Source organism: Podarcis muralis, chromosome 2 (genome assembly GCF_964188315.1).
Source record: "Podarcis muralis chromosome 2, rPodMur119.hap1.1, whole genome shotgun sequence".
Taxonomy (NCBI): domain Eukaryota; kingdom Metazoa; phylum Chordata; class Lepidosauria; order Squamata; family Lacertidae; genus Podarcis; species Podarcis muralis.
Window position 1 is genome coordinate 126,651,421 of NC_135656.1, and position 23,457 is coordinate 126,674,877.

Sequence of the window (23,457 nt, forward strand, 5' to 3'; positions counted from 1 at the left end):
CCTTTGTCAGAGGATGGAGAGCGCAGAATGGGGGGAGAGGGAGGCACAGCCTTGCCTGGGGGGGGACTGGGCAGTGTGGAGCTTTGGGCCTGGGGCCCTCCCCTTCCCGCCCAGCCTTCCTCCCCTCCCCTCTGGAGAAGAGAATGAGCAGGTGGGGGGCGCGGGGGCAGCCCCACCCGTCATGGCAGCTGGCTGAGGCAAGTGCGGTGGCAAGGGAATCGGGACCAGCCTCCCCCCTGCGGGCGAACTTCCTGCCCCCCAGGCCAGGGAGGGGGGCCCAAGAGGGAACAGCACCCTCCCCCCCCTTGCTGGGGCTGCTGCCTTGGGGAGGAAGGTCAATGCTGCCATGGGGGGAGCAGGGGGGGGGAGCAAGGGGATGCCACTCCTGAGAAATACCTGGGGGAGGGAGGGAGGGAGGACCCCCCACTCTGTTTGGGGGCAGAGCAGGGGAAGGCGGTGCTCTGTGGGCAGGGATGGGGGTCAGAGAGGGTGTGATGGGGGTTAAGATTGTCGTCTGTGTCCTGCTATAAAACACCCTGAAAATGCTCCCGCCCCCTCCCTGCACCCGGAGGCAGGCGGGCCGGACCCCCGCCCCGCCCCACCCACCCCACGCCGGCTCGGGGAGGTGGGGGGAGGCAGGGGGCGGCGGCTAGTGCTCAGACACGGTGTTGCGAAACTCTCCATTTTCCGTGATCTGGAGTCGCGGGGCGGAGGCGGTTGCCCGGAGTGGATCCCGTTCCAGGGCTGCCCCATAGCGGCGCTCAGACGCGGGTTTGCTGCACCCACGGCGGAAAGCTGCCTCTCCTGTAACAGAGGGGGGCAAGAGGGGGCACTTATTTATTAACGTTGGGGGGTGCTGGCTCTTGCACCCCAGAGGCCAAAGGAGCGGCCTCCCCCCAGCAGCCCAAGGGGGTCCAAGGGCCTTCCTCCCCCATTCGGGGGCCGCTTTGGGACTCCAGCTGTGGGCTCCATGGGGCTGGCTGGGACACCCTGTGGCTCTCCCAGGCCTTGGCCTGGCAGCCGGGTCAGCCCATGGCGGATCTGTGGGGCCAGCCAGGCGTCCCCACAAGGCAGGCAGGACTGCAACCCCCCCAACGTGCCCCAAAGTGGCACCCAGAAAGAACCGCGTGCCTGAGGCTGGGCTGTGTCCTCGGCCCCTTCTTTCAGCTCCCCATAGGAACCCCCCCCCCCTGGGTGGAGACGCCCTTTCCTGGCCCTGCCCTGAGCCCCCCAGCAGGATAGGCCCCGTTTGGGTCTCAGGAATCGGGGGGCTCCCCTCTCTCCCTGCTTTCCCAGAGGCCTCCATCCTGCCCCCTTCCTCCCATGGGGAACTGCTCACCCCCCAGCCCAGCCACTCCCAGGGGGCTTCCAGAGAACAGGCCTTCCTGAGCATTGTGGGTGCAGGCCACTAGGCTGCAGCCGGCCTCCCCCCCCCACTGATGCCCCCCTTCCCCATCCCTCATGGCCGTGGGGGGGTGCAACCGTCCTCCCTGCTCCAGGGCTCCCTCCCCCCAAGAGGGGCAAAAGGGAGGGAGCTGTGGGGACAACCCATGGCAAGCGGAGGGGAGCAGGACAGGCCTTTGGAAGCACCCAGGAATCCCCCCCTTCTCCAGAACCCACAATTCCTCTCACATCTTCCCAGGCCAGACCCTTGTGCAGGATGAGTGCCTCCACCACCTTTGAACCACCTGCAAGGGGGGAGGAAGCTGGGCATGACTGACCCCTGATTATGCTGAGCCCGGGGAGGAATGAGGCCGTTATCACTTTCCCTGGTGGCCCCCAAGGTGCCCCCTCCCCCATCCTGGGCTCCCTCTCTAAGGGGTGGAGCGTCATCAGGACTCCCCCCACGTGGCCTCTGGCATCCTCGCCCCCACTGAACCCTGGGGAGAGCAGCGGTCGGGCACCGAGTTCCCCAGGGACAGCGCCTCCACGCACCCCAGCCCCACATGCCGCCACTCCCGCCCCCCTGGCTGGCACTAACCTCTTGGGCCAGCTGTCCACCACCACTCGCCCGGCCCCCCTGTGCCTGGGAGCGTCCGGCCCCTCCTTGCCAGACCCCCATGCACACAGGACCCTGCCCGCCCCCCTCCAGGCACATGCACAAACCCCTCCCGCCCGGGAACAGACAGTGCTGGGTGTCCAAGTGGAATGCGGTGCGGACAGACACAAGACAAACGGGGGGCGGGGCAGCAGTGCGGGAGGCGGGGGGCCTGGGGTCACGCTGGGGCGGCAGCATGGGTTGGGGGGCTGAAAAGGCGTGGGTGCCCCTGTGGTGCTTCCGGCCTCCCTAGGGGGGGAGGAGGAGGAGGGTGTCCAAGAGGCTGCTCCTGCTGCAAGTGGACAGAACCGCCCCCTCCCTCCGACTGATGTGGGGAGGGCCCCCACGCCCCACCCCTCCCCCCATGGGCAGCAGGTACCCACGGCCAAGCTTTTGACTTGAGGACCTCCTTCCCCCCAAAAAACAAGAACCCAGAATGAGGCTGTCCTCCTACAGGTGGGCACCCAGTGGGGTCCCCCTAGAGGGTCACCCCCACACCTATAGGGACATAAAGGAGGATCAGGAAGAGGAAAGGCAGAGGGGAGGAAAGGAGGGGGAAGAGAGGGTCTACTCCTTACGGGGGTGGGAGAGGGGCAAGGGGCGTGTACGGGACCCACCTGGTCGGCTACTGAGTGGCGGGTGTCCCCCCGATCCCTCCATGTGAGAAAAGCTGAGTCATACAGAGTTACCTGGTGAACAGCTAGGATGAAACGGAGAAAACACAGTGATTGGGTCAGGGACCCCCCAGCAGCTGTGGGGCAGGGTGGGGAGGGGGAGGGCCTGGGCAGGGCAAGGAGAAGGGGCAGGTGGGCCTCTCCCACAGCCCCCCGTCCATCTCTTTCCAATGCCAAGGAGGCGGACGAGGGGCTGGAGGGGGAAGGGCTCCTGTGTGCTGGGGGGACGACCCTGTGTGCCCCCCAGCCAGGCCAAACATTGGGCTGTAAGCCCAGGTGTTCCAGACAGGAGATGGGCTTCAGAGGGCAGAGACTCTGGCCCTGGGCCCCGCCTGGCTCTTCGGGCAAGCCCCCTGCTGCTCTGGGGAGGGTCTCACTTTCCATCGCAGGCACTCCAACCACCCCTAGGGCCCCCCCAGAACTGAACACAGACCCTCCGGCTGGAGGAACTCCTGCTTGGCAGAGGGGGAGCGCCCAGGACCGAGGGCATCCCAGGCCAGAAAAGGCCCAGCGGGCAGGAAGGCAGCCCCTCCCCCTCCCCCTCTGACACCCCCTGCAGCTCAGCGCCCCTCTTCTGACCCCCACTTCCCCCACACTTGGGCAGGGCCAGGCAAAGGGACTCTGGACCCCCTCCCCCTACCCAGTGTGTGGGGCCCGGTGTCAGCAGGCGGGGAGCCCCCTCCCTCCCTCCTTCCCTGCCCAGGCCCAGCCCCCTCCCGCCATGCAGAAGGGGGGAGAGGCAGAAGCGGACTCAGGCGGTGGCAGGGTGGGGCGGCATGCCCAGGGTGAGGTGAGCGGAGGACAGAGGGGGGCGGGTGGGGAGACGCAGACAGGGATGGCGATGGAGACATGGGCTAGAACAATGACATTGTAATTTCCACCTGAGCGTCGAGCAGCCGCTTCCGCGTTTCGGAGGCGTCGAGGGCGGCCGAGTGATCCCTGCGCAGCTCCTCCTCCACCAGCATCAACCTGCAGGGACAGGCTTCACTGGAGTCAATCCGGGCCCCCCCACCCAGCAGGCAGGCGGCGGGAGCCGGGGCCGCCAGCAGCTGCGGGAAAGGGGGGCTCCCATGGCGTCCCGGGGAGCGGCCACCCCGCGGGAGCCCCCCTGCCCCAGGCCCCTCCCCGCCAGGGGCCTCTCCTCCTGGGGGATCCCCTGCCCAGCTGGGGGGACCCCTGCCTTCTGCCCCCTCCCCCCGGGGCCTCCCCCTCCCCTCCCGCGGCTCCGACCTGCAGCTCACCTGCCGATGATGCTCTTGATCTGGGAGTCCTTCTCCACCTGCTGCTGCCGGAGGCGCTTCTCGCTCTGCTCCAGCCGCTGCTGGTACTGCTGGAGGATCTTGCTGGTCTGCTCCTCCTGGGTCAGCAGGCGCCGCTCGTACTCCTCCAGCTTCCGGTTGGACATGTGCAGCCGCTCCTTCAGCGAGTGGATCTCCTCTTCGTACTCTTTCACCTGCACCAGGGCGAGGGAGGGAGCAGTCTTGCAACGGAGCCCAGAAGCCGCCCCGCCACCAGCCCCACGGAGCCCACGCAGGCCACTCTGCCCCAAACCTGCCCCAGTTACCCGGTCCAGCCGACTCTCGTCCATGGACTTGGAGTACTCCTTCAGCTTGTACTCCTCCCGCTCAATGTGGGAGCTCTCAATGTCCGCCGAGAGGTGGGGCATGTTGGAGACCCAGGCGACTGTCCTCTCGGAGGCCGGCATGACGGGGTTCAGCGTTGAAGGCGTGTGCGATTGCTGCAGGGGAAGAAGCGGCACGGGGGGGGGGGAGCAAGTCAGTCGGGCCTCCAACCCACCAGGCCCCATCGCTCTCATCCCTGTTCACCTCCCTTGAAGCTTGGAAACAACTCTCTGAGCAAAGGGATGGTGGGAATTGGGCCTGTCCATGCAAAGAGTGGACTTTGGCAGGACATTCGGCCTCTTCCCCCTGGACTGACAGGGCCCCTCAAGCCTTTTGCCTCCTCTTTCCGGGGCAGGATCCAGCCTGCCCTCCAGATCTAACTGGCAGAGCTACGAATGACCCCTCTACCCCACTGGAGGAGAAACAGCCACACAGACATTAGGAAAGTACGCAGCACCACATTTACACCTCCGTTCAAAACCCTGTGAATCCGCACTCTGTAAGACTAAGAGAATGCAGAGGAAGAAACGGAGGTGGGGCAAGTTCCCAATAAGTTCCATTTTTGGCAGAGTGGAGCAGGATCTGCTGAGGACCTGGTGGGATCCTCTGCATCAACGCCAAATACTAACAATCTTCTTAGCGGCTGTCAACCAAAAACAGTGTCAGCTGAGGGAAAACCTTTTACTTGTGATACGGAAGGAACAGGGGGGGGGGTACCCATCCTTCCCTACCGCTCCCTGAAGGGGTCCGAGGCGATGGCCCCTGCAGTGCCCAGCCGGCCTCGAACCCTCAGCCCCCGCACCATTGCATAGGCACCACACTGTACCCCTGCCTTGTAAATAAAAGGCTCTCTTTCCTGTCTTCACGCGGGCGGAATAAGCCCCATCTTTCCTATGCCTTTCTCTCGCCCTATTCCTAACGTGAGTCTGGAAAGCATTGAAACCTTTAGAAATTGATATAAAATCAACCACAACTCCGATTTTCTCCATCCTGGTGACATTCAACTCAGTTGCCTCTGGACTCCATGTTGCTACCCCTACCTCCATAATCTTCAAGACGACAAGTCACGTACACAGGAACTTCTTAATCCTGTCAGATCGTCCTGCCTAACCCTTCCTCCGGGCAATACCAGGTGGCAGACGATGCATATCACTGTCCCATTGTCCTGCCACCACCGGTACTCAAGAAATGTTTATTTATGTATATCCCTCACTCTGCACATTCCCCCCTCCCTTGTCTTAAATGTTAATCAGTGTAACCCCACCTCTCTGTAAACATATTCATGACGTGTGTAATATATTCATGATGTAATCCATGAAACCCAACCTTCCCAAAATGTATTCATGACGTTTCGTGCACTGTATTCTGGGACTTGGAGGGAACTTTTAAAAGTCTATGTCGCCCCATTCTCGGGGTTCAATCTCGCCTTGAACCTGTTGCGCAATAAACTTGGATCTTCTACAGTTTGCTCCTGCGTCCGGCTGAGCTCATTTTCTTCCGCAGGGACCCACGGACTTAGTCCGATGAGCTGGGTGGCAGAGCAGCCTCGCACCCAGATTTTGCCGTAACACTTGATACGGATTCACAAATCCAAGAGGATGTCCTGCAAATGGCCGCCCAAGCTCTGCTCAGAAACCTCCAAGGAAGGAGAGTCCACCACTTCTCCTGGGAGCCCCTTCCACTGTCAGAAAGCTCTTCCTGATGTTGAGTTGGAATCTCCTTTCCTGTAACTTGAAGCCACGGGTTCGAGGCCCATCCTCCAGAGCAGGAGAAAACAAGCTTGCTCCCTCTTCCATGGTTCAGCCCTTCAGATATTTGAAGATGGCTCTCCTATCTCCTCTTCTCCAGGCTAAACATACCCAGCTCCTTCAACCATTCCTCCTAAGGCTTGAATTCTTAGAGACCCTTGATCATCTTGGCTGCCCTTCTGTGCTCACATTCCAGCTTCTCAACATCCTTCTTAAATTGTGGCACCCAGATTTGGACACAGTATTCCAAGTTTGGTCTGACTAAAGCAGAATTGAGTGGGACTAGGACTTCCCTTGATCTGGACACTGGACTTCTGCTGATGCAGCCTAGAAGAGCATTAGCATTTTCTGCTGCATCACACTGTGATCCACCAAGACCTCTAGATCCTTTTCACATGTACTGCTAGTGAGCCAGGTGTCCTCCATCCAATATTTGTGCATCTGGTTCTTCCTGCCTACACGCAGAACCTGACATTTGTCCCTATTGAAATTTGTTCCGTTAGTTTGGGCCCAGTTCTCCAATCTGTTAAGGTCACCTTGAATCCCAAATCCGTCTTCTGTGGCATTAGCTACCCTTCCCAATGTGGTGTCATCTGCAAATGGGATGAGCATCCCCTCAGTTCCTTCTTCCAAGTCGTTTATAAAGACGTTGAACAACAACAGGCCCAGGAGAGCACCCTAAGGCACCCCACTGGTCACTTTTTCCCAGGAGGACGAGGAACCATTAATGAGCGCTCTTTGTGTTCAGCCAGTCAACAAGCTACAAATCCACAGATCCTTTCAGCCTCTAAGCAGTCAGGTGGAAGACGTCTGCCTGAAGATGGAAGGCTGGATCCTGACTGAGATGGTCTGGGAGAAGGGTTCCCACATTGATAGATTCAACAGATCTGGAAAACACAGTCTCCTGGGCCAGAATGGAGCTATGACACCCCACCCCCCAAAGACGGAGCCCTGGTCAGAGAAAGAACATGCCCAATAGTCACCAGGACCTCCACCCTCAAACTACCTGGCTGACAAAGACGGTACCTCGTCTGCAATGATTCGGGAGGCTTTGACTATGTTAGAGAAGAATCAAACAGGGAGGTCAGAAGGTTTAAGATGCTACCTTATGTGGTGGCAATGCAAAATTATCAAAATGGCCTCGGAAAAGACATATAAAGATTTGAAGAAAATGTGGGAAATGATTGTTGTTAAAAAAATTGAAGTTATGATATTGAGAGGTACAGGACTTGATGGATTGTTTGAGCGAAAGACTTCGTTCCGATCTGGATGCCAGGCCAAGAGTAGTCAGCCCCTATGAAAGGAAGAAGCCTCAGCCAAAGAAGATAAAAAAGGAGATTGACAAAATAAATTACCGAACTATGCAGGATAAATTATTACAAAAATGGGCAATTGTTCAATGCATAATTTTAAAGCTTTGTGTACAGATTTTTACATTAGTATAACTTGTAAAAGTCACTTGTAATAAGATGAAGGTTTTAAAATTGGATTGTTAAGTATATACGGTTTTATGGATGTGCACAAACAAGTATATTATAATGGAACTAAAGTCGACCAAAAAATGATGGCTTAATCTGTTTATGATTTTTTCTTTTCTGTTTTTGTTGTTGTTCTGTTATTTTTGGGAAATCAATAAATTGTTATCAAAAAGGGGGGTGGGAAGAAAATGTATTATGGACACAGGTCCCACTTTACGAATATTCACCAAGCAAAAATTCAGTTATCCGAAGATGAGGCTTTAGTACCGAAACCTCCCTAGACGCACCACAGAGTCCGTGGTCAGGAACACGGCAGACATTTCCCCACAAGAATCAGTGGGATTTATTTATTTGCTATGCAAGCAGAAATTGTGGGCTCGCTACGCAAATCCTCACCGAAAACTGGAGTCTGTGGAGCGAATTTAAGGGGCCAATAATTTGAATACCTAGAGAAAAGAGAAGAAACTATTCCTTTTCCATAGCTATAGGAGACGCTCCACAAAAGGAGGAAAAAGACAATCCCCTCCTGTGGTTTTGCAGGAGGCCAGTTCCAATCCATCCTCTGGAGAGCGACGCTTTCCCAACCTTTTCCTCTGGGCCACCCTTTCAGAATAAAAATCTGCTTGCACGGTGGTGAATTTTTTTCTTCTAATCTCAGCTTGTTACATACAGTGAAGATACCAGGCAGCCTGACATCTGGCTGCTTGATAGGGGATCAAATACTTATTTCACTTATTATAATGCACATCTATCTCTGACTTTTGTCTTCCGGGTTTCTGGGGTTTTTCCTGTTATTCTGTCTCTCACAGCTACAATAAGCTTACCATTAAAATTATGGTCATTTCTTCGTCAGAGGGCAAACGGGCAAATTTAGCAGGTGATCTATCTATTTATTTATTTATTTAATACTATCCTTGAATTCTGACGCCCCCCCCCCCAGCCCTCCTTTTGGACTCGTGAGGGAAACGTTCCTCTCTTTCGTTCCGCATGGAGTTGACTGAGAAGGGCCTTCTTGTCCTGAAGCGCTCTGAGGTTTCCTCTCATGCTGCAGCGCAGATGAGAGGGGAGAAGGCCTTCTGAATCCTCCTGCCAGCCTGGCGGTGGGAGAGGGAGAGGGAGAGGCCGCTCTCGGCAGGGAGACATTTTGAGCCTCCCCAGGGGAGGGGAAAGGCGGGGAAAGGCCTCAGCGAAAGAAGGGCGCCCACGTCTCTGCCCGCCTTCCTCACCTTCCTGCCTCTTCTGAGGAGAAAGATGTCTCAACTCAACACTTTTTGACTTTCAGGTAGGTAGCCGCGTTGGTCTGATGCAGTTGAAATATATAAAAATTAAAAAAATTGTCCAGTAGCACTTTAGAGACCAACTAAGTTTGTTCTTGGGATAAGCTTTCATATGCATCTGCAGGAGCAGAGCTGGATGCCTTCCTCTGCCCCAGCTGCAACTGAACACGTCTCTCCCCTATCAGCTTCTACAGCCACAGCAGGCACGGCAAACTTCCAACAGTTTGACTTCCGTTCCAAAGGCGCACTCCTCCCTTGTCTCCCAAGACAGATGGGAGTGATCACAATCTTGAGATCCTGTATGATCTCGCTGTCCTAGGGGCTGAAAGCAGACTTCTCTCCCGCTCAAAGCGAACCAAAAAGACAATGACGGCAACGGCTGATCTCTTGAGGGAGATCCTGCTTCCTGGCAAGGAGAGCTGCACTCGTGGCAAGCACTGAACTCTGCAGGAGCATTTCTGCCTTGAGTGGAATGGCCTCTTTCCTCTCTCATGCAGAGACTCACGCAAGGCTGTGATCCGCAAGGCCACCCTCCCCTCAGTCACCACAATTGCCAGCTCATAGCACAGGAGGGAAGAAGCCAAGAGGAAACTCCTGACGGGAAGCTCTCTCTCCATCCTCAGGGAGCACCTCGAGAGAAAGCCTTGTGCTGGCACGCGGGGCCAGGAAAAAGGAAAGACAAAACACCCAAGGTTTAAAGACCTAAGGGGAAAGGGATCCTCCAACCTTATTATTACTATTACTACTATCACATAGAATAACAGGAAAGGCCAACCAGACACACACAGAAGAGGACTTGAGGCAAGGTGAGGGTAAGATTGGTCACCGTGTCAGGGTAGGACCCGGGAGAGACCTCGACTCAAATCCCCGCTCCGCCACGAAGCTCAATGGGTGGCCTTGGGACAGGGACCGGCTCTCAGCCCCGCCTGCCTCGCAGGTTTGTTGGGAGGGTGAAATGGGAGGGAGAAGCATGGCTGCATTCTGGGGCTCCCTGGAGAGTAAACGCATGCAAGAGTAATCTTGTGACCGGCCCTGAGGTCAGTACATCAATCTAATAAATAACAGTAGCGAGTAACTGCGCCCTTTGAAAAGGGTGTGTTTCCAAGGGAGGCTGTTTCTGCTGCCTGCTCACCTGCTTGGTGATGGATGGCTTGAGGGCAGAGGGGGTCTCCTTGCTGACGGACTGCTGGCGGGGGCGCGCCTGGCCGTAGGTGGGCTCGGGCTGCAGGAGGTTCCCGCTGGAGGGCCGGGGCTTCTGGGCAGAGGAGACGGTCAGCTGCTGGGACTTGCCCCGCTGGAGCTGGGGCTGGGGCTGGGGCGGGGCTGTGCGCTGGGGCTGGGGCCCGATGGTGATCTGGGGGGGCGAGAGCATGTTCTGCAGGTTCTCCTGCAGGGAGAGCTGGCGCTTGGTGAACTCGGAGCCCTGGCGCGTGAACTCGTCGCTGTAGCTGTGGCTGTGGATGATGTGCTTGCTGGCCGAGAGGTCTTCGCTCTTGCTGTAGCCGTGGAAGGGGGCAAAGGCGTCCGGGTTGCCCTCCGCCGGCCGGTGCGGGTGGGCGTGGCTGTGGAGGGGGCCGCCGGCCGGCCCGTCGGAGGCCATGTGGAAGAGGGGGTTCTGGAAGGAGAGGGGGATCCTGAGCTGCTGGGCCGCCGAGGAGGAGGTGCCCCCGCCGCCCCCGTCGGCGGTGACCCCCATCTGGCTGAGGCGCAGGCCGGCGGCGATGCTGGAGCCGCTGCCCTGCGAGAGGCGGCTGTGGCGCAGGCCCAGCCCGGCTGTGATGGAGGCCTGACTGCTGTTGAGCATGTCGCCCGCGCTGTGGAGGTTGGAGATGCTGTTCATGCGGCTGTCCTGGAGGTCCAGCATGGAGACGCTCTTGTTGACGCTCAGCACCTTCTGGTCAGGCTCAGTGATGTCGGAGCTGCTGGTGCAGTAGGCCGGGGAGGAGCGGGCCAGCGGGGGGCGGGCCACAAAGAACATGTCCTTGGAGCCCCCCTTCTCGCCCTTGGTGGGCGACGGCAGGCGGGTCATGTCCATGGAGCTGCAGGGGGGAAAGAGCAATGGGGGTTGGCCGGATGAGGCCCCTCTGCAGGAAAGGGGGCAGCGGCGGCCCCACTGCCCTGGAGAGTGCCCCCTGCCCCTGCCTGCCTAGAGGGCGGGTCCAGGAGCCCCGAAGGGGAGGGGCAGCCTGCCAACGGTGGAGCGGCCACCTCCCAGGGAGGGAAGCCCCCTGGCCCTCTGGGCCCAGCACAGCCCGCCTTCCTCTTGGGGCCTGGCCAGACTCACCTGTTCATGCCTCGCATCATGTAAGGCTGCATGTCGACAGAGCTGTGGGGGAAGAGGGGAAGTCAGGCTAGAGACCTGCAAGGGGGGAGCTTTCCAGGTCCCTCCTGCACCCCGACCCGCAGGGCCCATTCCCATTCTGCGCAAATGCAGAGCAGGCTCAGAAGAGCCGTGTCGGCTGGGGGTCCCTGGCAACCCCCTCCCTCCGCCCCCCCATGCCGCCGGCCTGACCTGTTGAGGTCCCGCATCATGTAGGTGGACTGTATGTCGGTGGAGGGTCCCCGGAGGATGAGGGGCTTGGCCTGGAGTCGCTCGCCCTGGTGGCTGGGCTGGCGCTGGATGTGGGGGTTCCTGAGAGCAAGGCTGATGTCGTTGAGGAGGCGGGGCAGGGGGCCCAGCTTGATGAGGGCTTCCTGGCGGGGGAGAGAGGTGGGCCGGGGGTCAGAGGGGGGGAGGAGAAGCCGCGGGCCCCGCATCCCCCTCCCCCACCCTGGGTGGGGCCAGCACCTTGCTGAGCTGAGGCATGACCTCCCAGAGGAGGGCGTGGAGGGTGGAGAGCTCCCGGCCCAGGTCGATGTAGCCCTCGAAGCTGCTGCTGTTGGTGAGGGTGTCCAGGTTGGAGATCTCGTACAGGAACTGCTGCATGCTGGACCACTCCAGCTCCAGGAACTCGTTCATGAAGGCCATGTACTCCTCTTTGCTCCCAAACCTGAGGGGGGCACAGGGGAGGGAAAAGGCAGCCATTGAGGACCCCCCCTTGCACCATCAAGGGGGGGTCGTGTCCGTGGAGCAACTCCTGCCTGCTCTCAATTTATCCCCCCCAGTGTTGTTCTGATGGACTAGGCTACAGCAATGGGTCAGACATGGAACTGCCCTTGAAGCCAGTTTGCAAACCACAGCCATGGCAGAATTACACAGCCAGGGGCCAAGCAGGGCAGGGCGCTTCCTTGCGTCCGAAGCTGAAGGAGGGAACCGAGGAGCCTGCAAGCCTCAACAGGGGGTGTCCTTGGAGCAACTGCTGCCCACTTTATTGTCCCTGGTGCTGCTGGTTTGAATTATTATTATTATTATTATTGATATCATAGAATTGTAGAGTTGGAAGGGACCTCAATGGTCCCCTAGTCCAATCCTGCAATGCAGGAATTGCAACGAAAGTGATTTATTCAACAGGTTTCTTTAAAATGATAATTATCCTGCCCTTTAGGGTACTGACCCTTCCCAGGCAAAAGCAACCAGTAAAATAAGAAGCCATTAAGACAAGAAAAAGGCCAATGAATGGAGAGAAGAGCAAGCGGCATTAAGCAGGAGGAGCCACAGCCGTGCTTGGAAGAGAGGCCCAGCCGAGAATCAGGTAAAAGGGGGATGGAATGAAGCAGCGGCTTCCTTGGGGCAGGGGAGCCGGTCCCTGCCCCTCGCTGGCCTTCATTGCCCTCCTGTTAAGGGCAGAAAGGGGCCCAGCTTCAGGCTTGGGGTCTCCAGGGAATGGGGTCCCAAACCACGGGGAGCATGAAGAGCTGACCAGGAGCAGTGTCTCCATCGAAGTGGCCAGGAGGCAGCGCTGCTGAGCCAGAAGTGGCCCCCGCTCTCCTCGTCCAGCAGCCCCTGGCCCCCCGGAGGCACTTCCACCCCCCAGCCGGGTCACAGAGGGGTGAGACCCGCCCTGCCCTAGGGAAGGCTGAAACTGGCAAACAGGGCAACATTAGTCAGAGACGTTTTTAAAATTATTGTTCATTTTTCGGTTTATATTATACACTTTCCATCCTATCAAATCCCATACAGACTTGCCAACCTCTCTTTCATTGATATCATTGAATCTCCTTTGCACCTCCATCCTTTTCCCCTTCCCTTCATGATTACTTATTTTGTCAGCTGCTGATCACAAACTTAACCCGACTTGCAAATTAACTTTAATACTGCTTCGTTTTAAATACTCAACATATCTATCTTTCTATCTATATTCCTTATTTTAGTTGTCATGCTTGCTAGTTCAGCAAATTCTATTAATTTATGTAGCCAATGGTCTCTTGTCGGGATAGCCTCTTTCCAACTTTTTGCATAAACTATTCTTGCAACTGCTGTTGCGTATAGGAACAAGCTATGAAGACACTCTTATATAGAATACTAGAAGACGGGAAGATTCCCAACACCTGGAAACAGGCTCACATAGTAGTAATCCCAAAACAAGGTCAAAATAAAGAGTTTAGAACCAATTATAGACCAAGATCATTACTAAATAATGATTACAAGATCTATGCACAAATATTGGCAACAAGATTAAAGACAGTTTTGCAGGATTGTATAAATAAAGAGCAGGCAGGGTTCTTGCCGGGCAGGAAAATGAGCGATAATATAAGAACAGTGATTGATATGATCGAGTATTTAGACATGAAACCGAGTAAGAAGGTAGCCTTTGTTTTTGTGGACGCGGAAAAGGCGTTTGACAAAGTATCATGGAAATTTCTAAAAATATTATTAGACCAGATGGACATGGGAGACCAAATTACAAGAGGGCTAAAAGCAATTTATGAACAACAAGACACGACTGATTATTTTAAAATACAGAAGGGCACCAGACAAGGGTGCCCACTCTCACCTTTATTATTCATTTTGGTTTTGGAAATATTAAATCAAGAAATCAGATTGGATCAAGAAATAAATGGAATATCCCTAGGAGAGAAAATATACAAAATAAGGGCATTTGCAGATGATTTAGTCTTAATGGTGGAAAATCCAAAGGAAAGCATAGCAAAGGCTCTAGAAAAAATTGGAAACTTTGGAAGGGTATCAGGTTTTGCTTTGAATAAAGAAAAAACGAAACTAATGGTAAAAAACATGGGAGATCAAAAGGACCTGGTAGAAAAATTTGGATTATAAATTGTAAAAAAAAGTGAAATATTTAGGAATACAAATAACAATGAAAAATATAAATTTGTTTGAAGATAATTATAAAAAAAATTGGGAAGAAACAAAAAGAGAAATGGAAACTTGGACAAGATTGAATTTAACACTCTGGGGTAGAATTTCGGCTATTAAAATGAATATCTTACCAAAACTTCTGTTCCTTTTCCAAATGATTCCCATAATAGGTAAAGATGATTGTTTTAAAAAATGGACCTAACAAAGTTTATATGGCAAGGCAAAAAGCCACGGATCAAACATAAATTATTAACCGACATAAAAAAGCGGGGAGGTTTTGGACTCCCAGACCTGAGACTATATTACGATGCGGCATGCTTTACTTGGATCAAGGATTGGATCAAATTGGATAACAGTGACATTTTGGATTTGGAGGGATGGAACAACAGATATGGTTGGCATGCCTATCTAATTTATAACCAAGTGGCAGTATATAAAGAATTTCTAAGCCATGTAATTAGAAATGCATTATACAAGGTCTGGGTGAGACATAGAAGGTTGTTAGAACCGAAAACCCCATGGTGGGTCTCACCGTTAGAAGTAATATCGGTTAAAAATAAAAATACTATAGGAAGAATGGCAACATACCAGCAGCTCCTAAAGGAAGAACAGGGCCAATTAAAACTAAGACGATACGAAGAGGTGACCCAGTACTGTACCACATGGCTACAATAGCACCAAATTGCACAAATATTCAACCAGGATAAAGTAATTGGATTTGAAAAAGAAGAATCAAAATTACAAAAAGTATTATTACAAAACTCAAAAAAGAATATATCTAAAATGTATAATTTATTATTAGAATGGGAATTAAAGGATGAAGAAGGAAAAGAAGTTATGATTAAATGGGCATGTGATATAAGATATGTAATTTGGCTGGAACAATGGGAGAAATTATGGAAAGATATTAAATTCACGGCATGTTATACAATATGAGAAAATTTTATGAAAATGGTGTACCAATGGTACTTAACTCCAGTAAAATTGGCTAAAATTTACAAATTAAAATCGAATACCTGTTGGAGATGTAAAAAAGAAATAGGAACAATGTTTCACATGTGGTGGGAATGCCGACCTATTAAACAATTCTGGAATGAAATCTATGAAGAACTCAAAAAGATGTTTAAAATATCTTTCAGTAAAAAACCGGAGGCATTCCTTTTAGGTTTAATTACAAATGATATTCCCGAAAATCAAAGGAAAGTATTCCTTTATGCAACAACAGCTGCCAGGATGCTTATAGCAAAAAAATGGAAAGGGAGAAAAATTCCATCAGTGAAAGATTGGCAAATTAAATTTTGTGAATACATAAATCTGGCAAGACTCACAGCATACATAAGGGGACAATCGGACCAGAAATTATTAAAAGAATGGGGTTGTACTAAAGAGTATATGAAAAAACATTGTTCTGGAGTAAGTATATTGGTATGTAATGAATGATGCTTTACAGGGTTAAAGAGAAAGAAAAATGGTGTTAAAAAAAAAGTACAAAGGTGGAAGTAATCTAATTAGACACAACAATATAGTAAGAGTAAATTTTTTGAGGTCTTAGAACAAAGGAAGGAAGTCAATATGTGTTTATGTACGTAATGATATGGTTTTGTTCTGTAGATGTGTGCGTTTTCGTTTTTGTTTAGTTTTGTTTTGTTTCCTTTGTTTGTTTTTTTCCTTTTTCTTTTCTGTTTTTTTTTTTTTTTTTTGGTATGTTCCTTTTTTTGGTATAGTATTATTTTGGATTCAATGTTTGTAACTTTTGTTATGATTCTGCATTGAAAATAAATAAAAAATTTTTTTAAAGGAACAAGCTTTTGGATAATCATTTTGGTTTTTTCCTTATTAATATGGAATCTGGCAAGATTTCCAAATTTTGTTATAACTTCTAAAGCTTTTGGGACGCTCTTCAAAGGATTTTCCAGTGTCAAAACTATGTCGTCCGCAAATGCTTGAAGTTTGTAATTTCGTTGTCCTGCTCGAATCCCTATGAATTTTCTTGGCAAGGACTTCAAGTACCAAAATGAATTAACAGTGGGGACAACGGACAGCCCTGTCTTGTCCCTTTCTGTATACTACATTCTTCCATTACTTTGCCATTAATAAGTATGTTTGCTCTTTGTGATAAATTGCTTTAATTCCACCCCCCCCAAGTCCATGGTTTTTAAACCTTCTCTATAAACATCCATGAAATGTGACTGAACACCTTCTCTGTACCCAGGAATAGTAATACTGCCTCTTTGTCATTCCTCCTCATCCGTCTGCCAGATAAAAAGCCTGTTTGATCTTCGTGTACCTTCAATATTTCTCTCAGCCTTTTGGCCAGGATTATAGCATAATACACGTTTATAATAATTATTTAATAAAGAGATAGGCCTAAAGTTTTTTGGGTGAGGTATAGCCAAATCTTGTTTTGGGATTAGTGTTAGGAACACATTTTTCCATTACACTGGAATATTTTCACCTTTTAAAGCTCCAGCCATCACTTCTTTCAGCGGGAGTACTATGATTTCCTGTTTTGTAGTGCATAGCTGAGAGCCCACCAGGTCCTGGATATTGTGCTTATTTTTGCTTGTTGAATTGCAGTGTCTATCTCCACCGCTGGAATTATTGGTTCACTGAGACAGTCTCTTTGTTCTTTAGTTGGGCAAGGAGGTTTAGATGCAGTAATGGGCCTGTGTGTCATCTCCTCCCTTTCTCCTCCCTTTGTGTATAATTTTGTGTAATATTTCTGAAATTCCTTATTGATGTATTTTAGGTTGTAGATTATTCACTCTTCGGCTGCAATATTGTTTATAGTGTTTAAATTTCTTCTCTTTTTTCAATTCCCATGCTAGTAGTTTCCCAGGTTTATTTGCCAATTCAAATTGTTTCTGTTTGAGTGCTTTAGTTCTGTTTAGTTCTGTTCCTCCTTTTAGTCCTGTTTTATTTACCCCAGAATGTATGCATGCTCAAATTAGCTTTTTGTAGTTTTAACATTAACTTTGTCCCCACGTGGGGTTTTTTTAAAATGTTCAGAGGAAATCTGATTGGTTCTTACGAACACTGTGTAAAGGGTTCTTTTGTTAATAAAACGGCCTGGAAGAGGGAGTGGCGATACGCACTCCTCCCAGAGTCTTGCTGGCCAAGCCTCGTGTATATTTTATTAATCAGGGTCCAATCCTTCCTTGCTTTTGGAACACAACACTCATGTTTTGTACGATTTTTGTATCTCCGTTAAGCCCATCGATTACACCATTTTGAAGAAGGTCGCTGGCAGTTTCCCTTCTTTAGCTTGGCCACATTTGCTTATTTTATCATGTTCTAATGCTATCCCTCCACTGAAATCACCCATCATTATTAGTTTGTCATTGTAAAACTTAGATTTACCTTAGTCAAAGGCATTCCTTGCCCCTCTCACCCATGGCTGACCCAGCCTTGAGGGCACCCTCTTTTGGAGGATGGAAAAGTGGAGGGGGGGCACTGTTTTAACACATTAACAGTAGAGGCGCGCAGGTCCCCTTTACCAAACACAATGCGTTACATGGAAATCGCTGGCTGGCAGAGGTTTGCATAGCGAGTTCACAATTTCCATTGGTTCCTATGAGAACATTTCTAATACGTTCTCAGCCATGGAATTTCTGCCCCACAAAGCCTAAATAAACCCAGGAAAGGCCTCTGAAACCTTTCTGTTCCTCAGCCAACCAGCAAAAGGCAAACTAGGAAGTAAAAAATGATGTTTGGATATCTGAATCTGCAGTGCATATAGCAAGGTTTGGGTACAAATTCCTTGTGTTAAGTGATTTTTCACATGTATCTGTGTCTAGATGGCTCTTTTTTGGAGGAGGGCTTCACTTACAGGAACTAAACTTTTCGGGGGGCACAGTGATATTGGGGGGGGGGCAGAACTTAGGCCCCCCAGTAGGATAATGAGGTTCTCAGCCTTATTAGCAAGTGTCAGATGCTTTTTTCGCTAAAGTGGCCCAACCACAAGAGAGTAAGAACTGGGAGCCGCATAGGTAAAGGTAAAGGTAAAGGTACCCCTGCCCATACGGGCCAGTCTTGACTCTAGGGTTGTGCGCCCATCTCACTCAAGAGGCCGGGGGCCAGCGCTGTCCGGAGACACTTCCGGGTCACGTGGCCAGCGTGACATCGCTGCTCTGGCGAGCCAGAGCTGCACACGGAAACACCGTTTACCTTCCCGCTAGTAAGCAGTCCCTATTTATCTACTTGCACCCGGGGGTGCTTTCGAACTGCTAGGTTGGCAGACGCTGGGACCGAGCAACGGGAGCGCACCCCGCCGCGGGGATTCGAACCGCCGACCTTTCGATTGGCAAGCACTAGGCGCTGAGGCTTTTACCCACAGTGCCACCTGCGTCCCTACAGCGCCACCCGCGTCCCTAACTTTTTTCGCTAAAGTGGCCCAACCACAAGAGAGTAAGAACTGGGAACCGCATATATAAACTCATTAAGAAGGCAGGTCTGCTGGCTCCCACCCCACTAAGAAAGGACCAAAACAGAACCTGAGAGCACTCTGCAGGCGGAGTGGGGGGTCACCACCAGAAAGGCCTTGTGTTGCCCGCTCCACGCCTCCCTCAGCGGGGGCACAGGGAGAAGTGCCTCAAATGGTGCATGTGGAAGGGCCCAGCAGGAGGAGGAGCCTGTTGGGGGCACCTGCAAGGGGGCCTGGCCCCACGGATGCTCAGCAACCACACTTTGGAACTCCCTGCCTATTGACTCAGGCAAGACAACTTCACTGTCCTCTTTTCAGCACCTGCTAAAAACATTTTTCTTCGGACCAGCCTACCCACCTATGTGGCACTTGCTGTCATCTCTTTGTGGCTTAATTTTGTCTTCAATGTTTTAGATAGCTGTTTTTAGCTTTCATTCATAAGCTGTTCTGAGGTTCTTTTTACAATCAAGTGGTGCAAATTTTTCACAAAATAAAAAAATCAGCTAGACTAGCCCTGCCTCCCCCCCCCCCCCCAAGTGGGTGGCTGTGCCCATCTCAGCTGAACTGTGCTGGAAGCAGCCCCTAGAGCCCTGGGTCTCAGAGGCAGAGCTGGGCTGGCGAGGGCTGGGCGGGCAGCCCAAACCCTTTCCACGCCTTTGCCCTGCTGAGCCTATTGCACGGATCACAGCTTGTCCGTGCTGCCCCCCCCCCCGCCTCCCCGCGACTCACTTGGAGAAGTTGGCCAGGTTCTGGATGACCTTGGCGATGAGGGTGAGGGTGCGGGAGGTCTGTTCGTCCGGGTACTCCTGCATGAGCCCAAAGAGGCTGGGGGACATGACGGCCGGGCACAGGAAGCGCAGGAAGAGGGAGGCGCTGATCAGGCGGTCGGCAATGTCCTCCCTGCCCCGCTCGGCGCAGCGCAGCCTCCATGACGCAAAGACCTCCTTCAGCTCCCGCGGGAACACACTGGGGGGGCAGGGAGAGGGGTGAGCGGGCGGCCGGGCAGGACCACGACCCTCCCCGCTGTGGACCGCCACTCCCTGGCACCATGATCCCCGCTTCCCCCCGCCAAACCACCCCCCACCAGCCCTGCCCGCTCCCAGCACTGACCAATGAGAGTTGACGACCTTGCAGAGTGCCAGCTCGCAGCACATGCGCAGGTTGGCTTGGTGGTCTGCCAAGGTAGAGGCCGAGCACTTCATGGGGTCCACCTCACAGTTCTCCTCCGACTCGTACAGGGCCCGGATGAACTCGCCTGCGGGGAGACGGGGCAGGTGGAGCAGTCAGGAGCCTGGGGCTGGACACATGCCCCAGTTGGGGGCCCCCTCAGGCCTGCCCTCCTCAGGAGAACCCCCCGCGACACTCAGACCCTGCTCCAGGGTGACTTACAGCCTGAATGGAAGGACACTTCCTCCCCTCCCCCAACCCACCCGCCCCCTGCTCACCAATCGCATCTTTGAGGTATTTTTGTCCAATCAGCTTGAGATACTCCTCTATGGCTTTGGTGGCCAGCGTGTTCTCCCGGAAGATGAGGTGCTCCCGGTCCATGAAGCGGTCCACCTCCGTCATGGCCATGTCGGACAGGAAGTCCTGCCGGGGAGAGGCAGAGGGGGGCGCTAGTAGGCAGGCGGCTCTCTGCCCATGGAACCCCCCCCTCCCTGCCTGAGGCCCGCTCCCCGACCCCTCCCTCCCCGACCCCCCGGGGGTACCTTGGCCTTCCCGGTGCTCTGGAGGATGTGGACCAGGGCGCAGGCCACCTCCTCCTTGCTCTTGACGCTGAGGACGGGCTCCAGGACGGCGCAGAGCATGCGGTAGTTGTTGGTGACGTACTCGGCGAACTCCTTGTAGAGCTCCATGGGGAGGATGCTCATGGTCTGGAAGCGGCTCTTGACGCGGATGGCCGGGCAGCAGCCGGACTTGCTCTTGCTGGCGCTGGGCTGGCTGAGCGGGTACCACTGCTCGGCAAAGTGTCTCCCCGTCACGCTGGCGATGGGGATGCTGACCATGCCCACGTAGTTGCTCTTGTCCTTCTTCCGCTTCTTGTCCGTGTCCTTGTAGAGGTGCAGCCGGATGGTCCGCACCGCCGGCAGGTTGTTGAACTCAAAGTGCTCCCCCCAGAAGACATTGTCTGTCCGCACCTTGCTGGTGGTCCGGGCGTACAGCATGTCGTCCAGGCACAGCTCGCAGTAGTAGCGCTTCTTGGGGGGCAGGTCCCGCGCCTCAATGATCCACAGCTTCAGGACGTTGTCCACGCGGCGGCTGTTGTCCTGGGCAGGGGGAGAGAAGGCGGGGGTCAGGCAAGTGGGAAGGCAGGCAGGAGGCACGTCCCCTAGAGGGCAGGCAGAGACCCCGGGGGCCAGCGGTGAAAGGGTCACGGCAGACTCCAGATAATGAAGGAGGCAGAGGACTTGCAAGAAATCCCCCTTGGGGTTTCAGACCAAAACCCAGGGGAGGCCGCTGGTCTCTGGCCCCTGGGAGTGACTGGCAGGGACTCTCCAGGGGTCTTCCCTTCCCAGCCCTGCCTCCCTCGGGGACTGAACCTGGACATCCAAGGAAGCGGAATGTCGGAAGATTCAGGACAGTTAACAGGAAGTCCTTCTTTATGCAGCGCTGAGATAAACTAATCAGCTTGTGCTCGGATCCTTCTTCTGGGTATTCCATCATGGGTGTCTGGCTGGCCACTGTGAGAACAGGATGCTGGACTAAGTGGGCCACTGGCGTGAGCTGTCAGGCTTGTGGCAATACACTGTTCCTGACTCAGACCTGAATGCCTGAAAGGGATAAGCCTTGAGCTCAGTTGCCAGTGTGGACGGAGTTCGCAGGCTTCCAGCAGGTTTTCCTTTCCTCACCCTCCACCTTCCTCAAAGAAAGGAGCCATGTGGAATTGCTCCCAGTTGCAAGAAAAACCATGTGAATGGAAAATCTCTCTAAATGAAATTTTCACAGCCTGCAACTTTGCTAACCCAAAGATTGCAGGATCCTATTTCTAAGGAAACCAAGTTTTTTTAAGGTCATTTGGAAAGTTTTGCTTCTTATCATACTGCCAATAGTAGGAGACTTGCTTGCTGCAACTTCTGAAACTCAGTGGTTAAAAATCTTAATTTATTTGCAAAGCTAATTGCCCGTGTTTTATTCTAGCCTAAGTTTGTTTTGTGGGGAATGCTTATTTAAAAGCGGATGGTGGCAGATGCGAGTCTAACAAAGTTTTAATGTCCTTGGAATAATTGTGCCAAGTCTGCTAGGGGAGAGGAAGAGTCTCTTCCAAGCCTCTTTCTCCAACAAGGAGAGGGGTGCTCTCTGTCTAATGGGCTAACTGCACTTGCAACACCATGTGTGGTTTTAGTAGCCTCGTCTCCAAGAGGATCAAACAAGAGCAACCAGAAACCTCCAATCCGCTGGAACTGACTCCCTTCTGAGGAACAGCCACAAGGGACGGGGCCTTTTGGTCTAGGCAAGCGACTTGGGACATCCCCCCAAGTGATGCCCAGGACCTGGTACAGTATCTAAGTGTTCCTGAACTCACTGGGAATGGTAAACACAGCGCTCTAAATGGACAATGGACAAGAAAATCCAATGCTCACCACATTTGACTTTGAAATAAAAAAAGTCCCCAAAAAGAGGGGATTGAGAAAAAAGAAAGCTGAAAGGCAACGTTAAGGGGGTCAGATCAGAATGTTGGGGAGCTGCTTAAGGTGCCGCAGATCAGGTGCACGTTCCTGACCTGAGGGCCAAGAGGACACCAGCACCGTGAAAGAGCAGAGCCAAAGAAGCTATTGGAGGCGAGAAGGACTCCTCCAAAAAATGGAAGTCTTGTCCAAATGAAGAGAATAAAGAGCTGGGGGTGACTTGTGGAAGGAGCTAGCAGCCAGCAGCAATTCTGCTTAGCTGATTTGCAGCTTCTGAGCCCTTGTGATCCAAACAGGGGCGTTTCTGAGGGTGTTTTGAGGGGAAGACCCAGAGTGCTGCCTCACGGTGTGCAGAGGACCAAGAGACGGGGAGGGCGAGGGACCTGCTGCAGAGACCTGCCACACCTGGGCTATGTTTGTCTTCCTGCCTGAGAAGGTGCAAGTGCGAGCTGGTTGCCTTCCTGGAGGACACAGGATACAGGCTCCTTTCTGAAAGGCTGAGTCCCTCCTGCATCAAAGGGAGCAACGCTCAGACTCGGAATCCTACCTTCTGTGACAGAAACAGGAGGACACAGGTATGATAGATGACGATGATGATTTATTGAGTTTAAATACCACCCTATACCAGCAGGTCTCAGATGATGTTGGGGGTCTTGTTTTCTGACCAGGTGCCAAACTCCGGAGGGCACCAGCACCCCACAGAATCCCTGGCTCCACAAGGTGGAAATGCGGCGAGAAAGGAGACCTCCAAACCTCTTGCCTGGTGTGTAACAACACCAACGGGGGGGACGTGCATCTGTCAGACCCTTAAAAGTCTAGCGAAGCCAATGTCGGGGAAGAATGTGCCCTCCCACTGCCAGAGGACCTGCTCCCGACAGCGGCTGGAGCCAAAGCGTTTCCTCCAAGCGGCTTCTGGCAAACACCCGAGACAAGCCAGAGCCCTCCGCTGACGGCTCTCGTCACGCCTGGCGGGAGGTTCTGTTTGGCGCTTTCCGTTTGGAATCACACGTGCTCCCAAGGCTTTTCAAAGGAAGATGACTGAACTCCTTAGGGACCTGAAAGGAGTCTCTGTCTCCATGGATGACAGCCTAATCTACGGTACGTGAATGGGAGACCCCGACAAAACACCAGGACTCTGGGCTCAAGAGAAACAAGGAGAAAGGCACTTTTGAGGAGTGCAGAACAGTTTTCTTGGGACACATAAAACTCCCAAGGTGGGACAAAAGCTATGCTCAGGAAAGGGAAACACTGTCAGAGAGCTGAAAGCACCAAGCAACACGACGGAACTGGGGTGCTTTTCGAAGAGGTGCAACCACAAAACCTGCTTACCAAAATCCACCACATTCTGGTTGTGAGGACCAGGTCAGGAGGTCA

General features: G+C 53.0%; 1 protein-coding gene across 1 annotated transcript in view; it reads right to left on the minus strand.

Annotated features, from left to right (window-relative positions):
- Positions 1–507: 507 nt before the first annotated feature.
- Positions 508–23,457, minus strand: part of SYNGAP1 (synaptic Ras GTPase activating protein 1) — a 55,883-nt gene continuing 32,933 nt past the window's right edge. The window contains 13 exon segments of the mRNA XM_028720708.2: positions 508–708; positions 711–804; positions 3,594–3,681; positions 3,954–4,165; positions 4,277–4,450; positions 9,970–10,876; positions 11,122–11,163; positions 11,350–11,531; positions 11,626–11,827; positions 19,187–19,423; positions 19,568–19,712; positions 19,903–20,047; positions 20,167–20,724. Of these exon segments, the coding sequence (XP_028576541.2) occupies positions 650–708; positions 711–804; positions 3,594–3,681; positions 3,954–4,165; positions 4,277–4,450; positions 9,970–10,876; positions 11,122–11,163; positions 11,350–11,531; positions 11,626–11,827; positions 19,187–19,423; positions 19,568–19,712; positions 19,903–20,047; positions 20,167–20,724 (3,045 nt within the window). The 3' untranslated portion in view covers positions 508–649.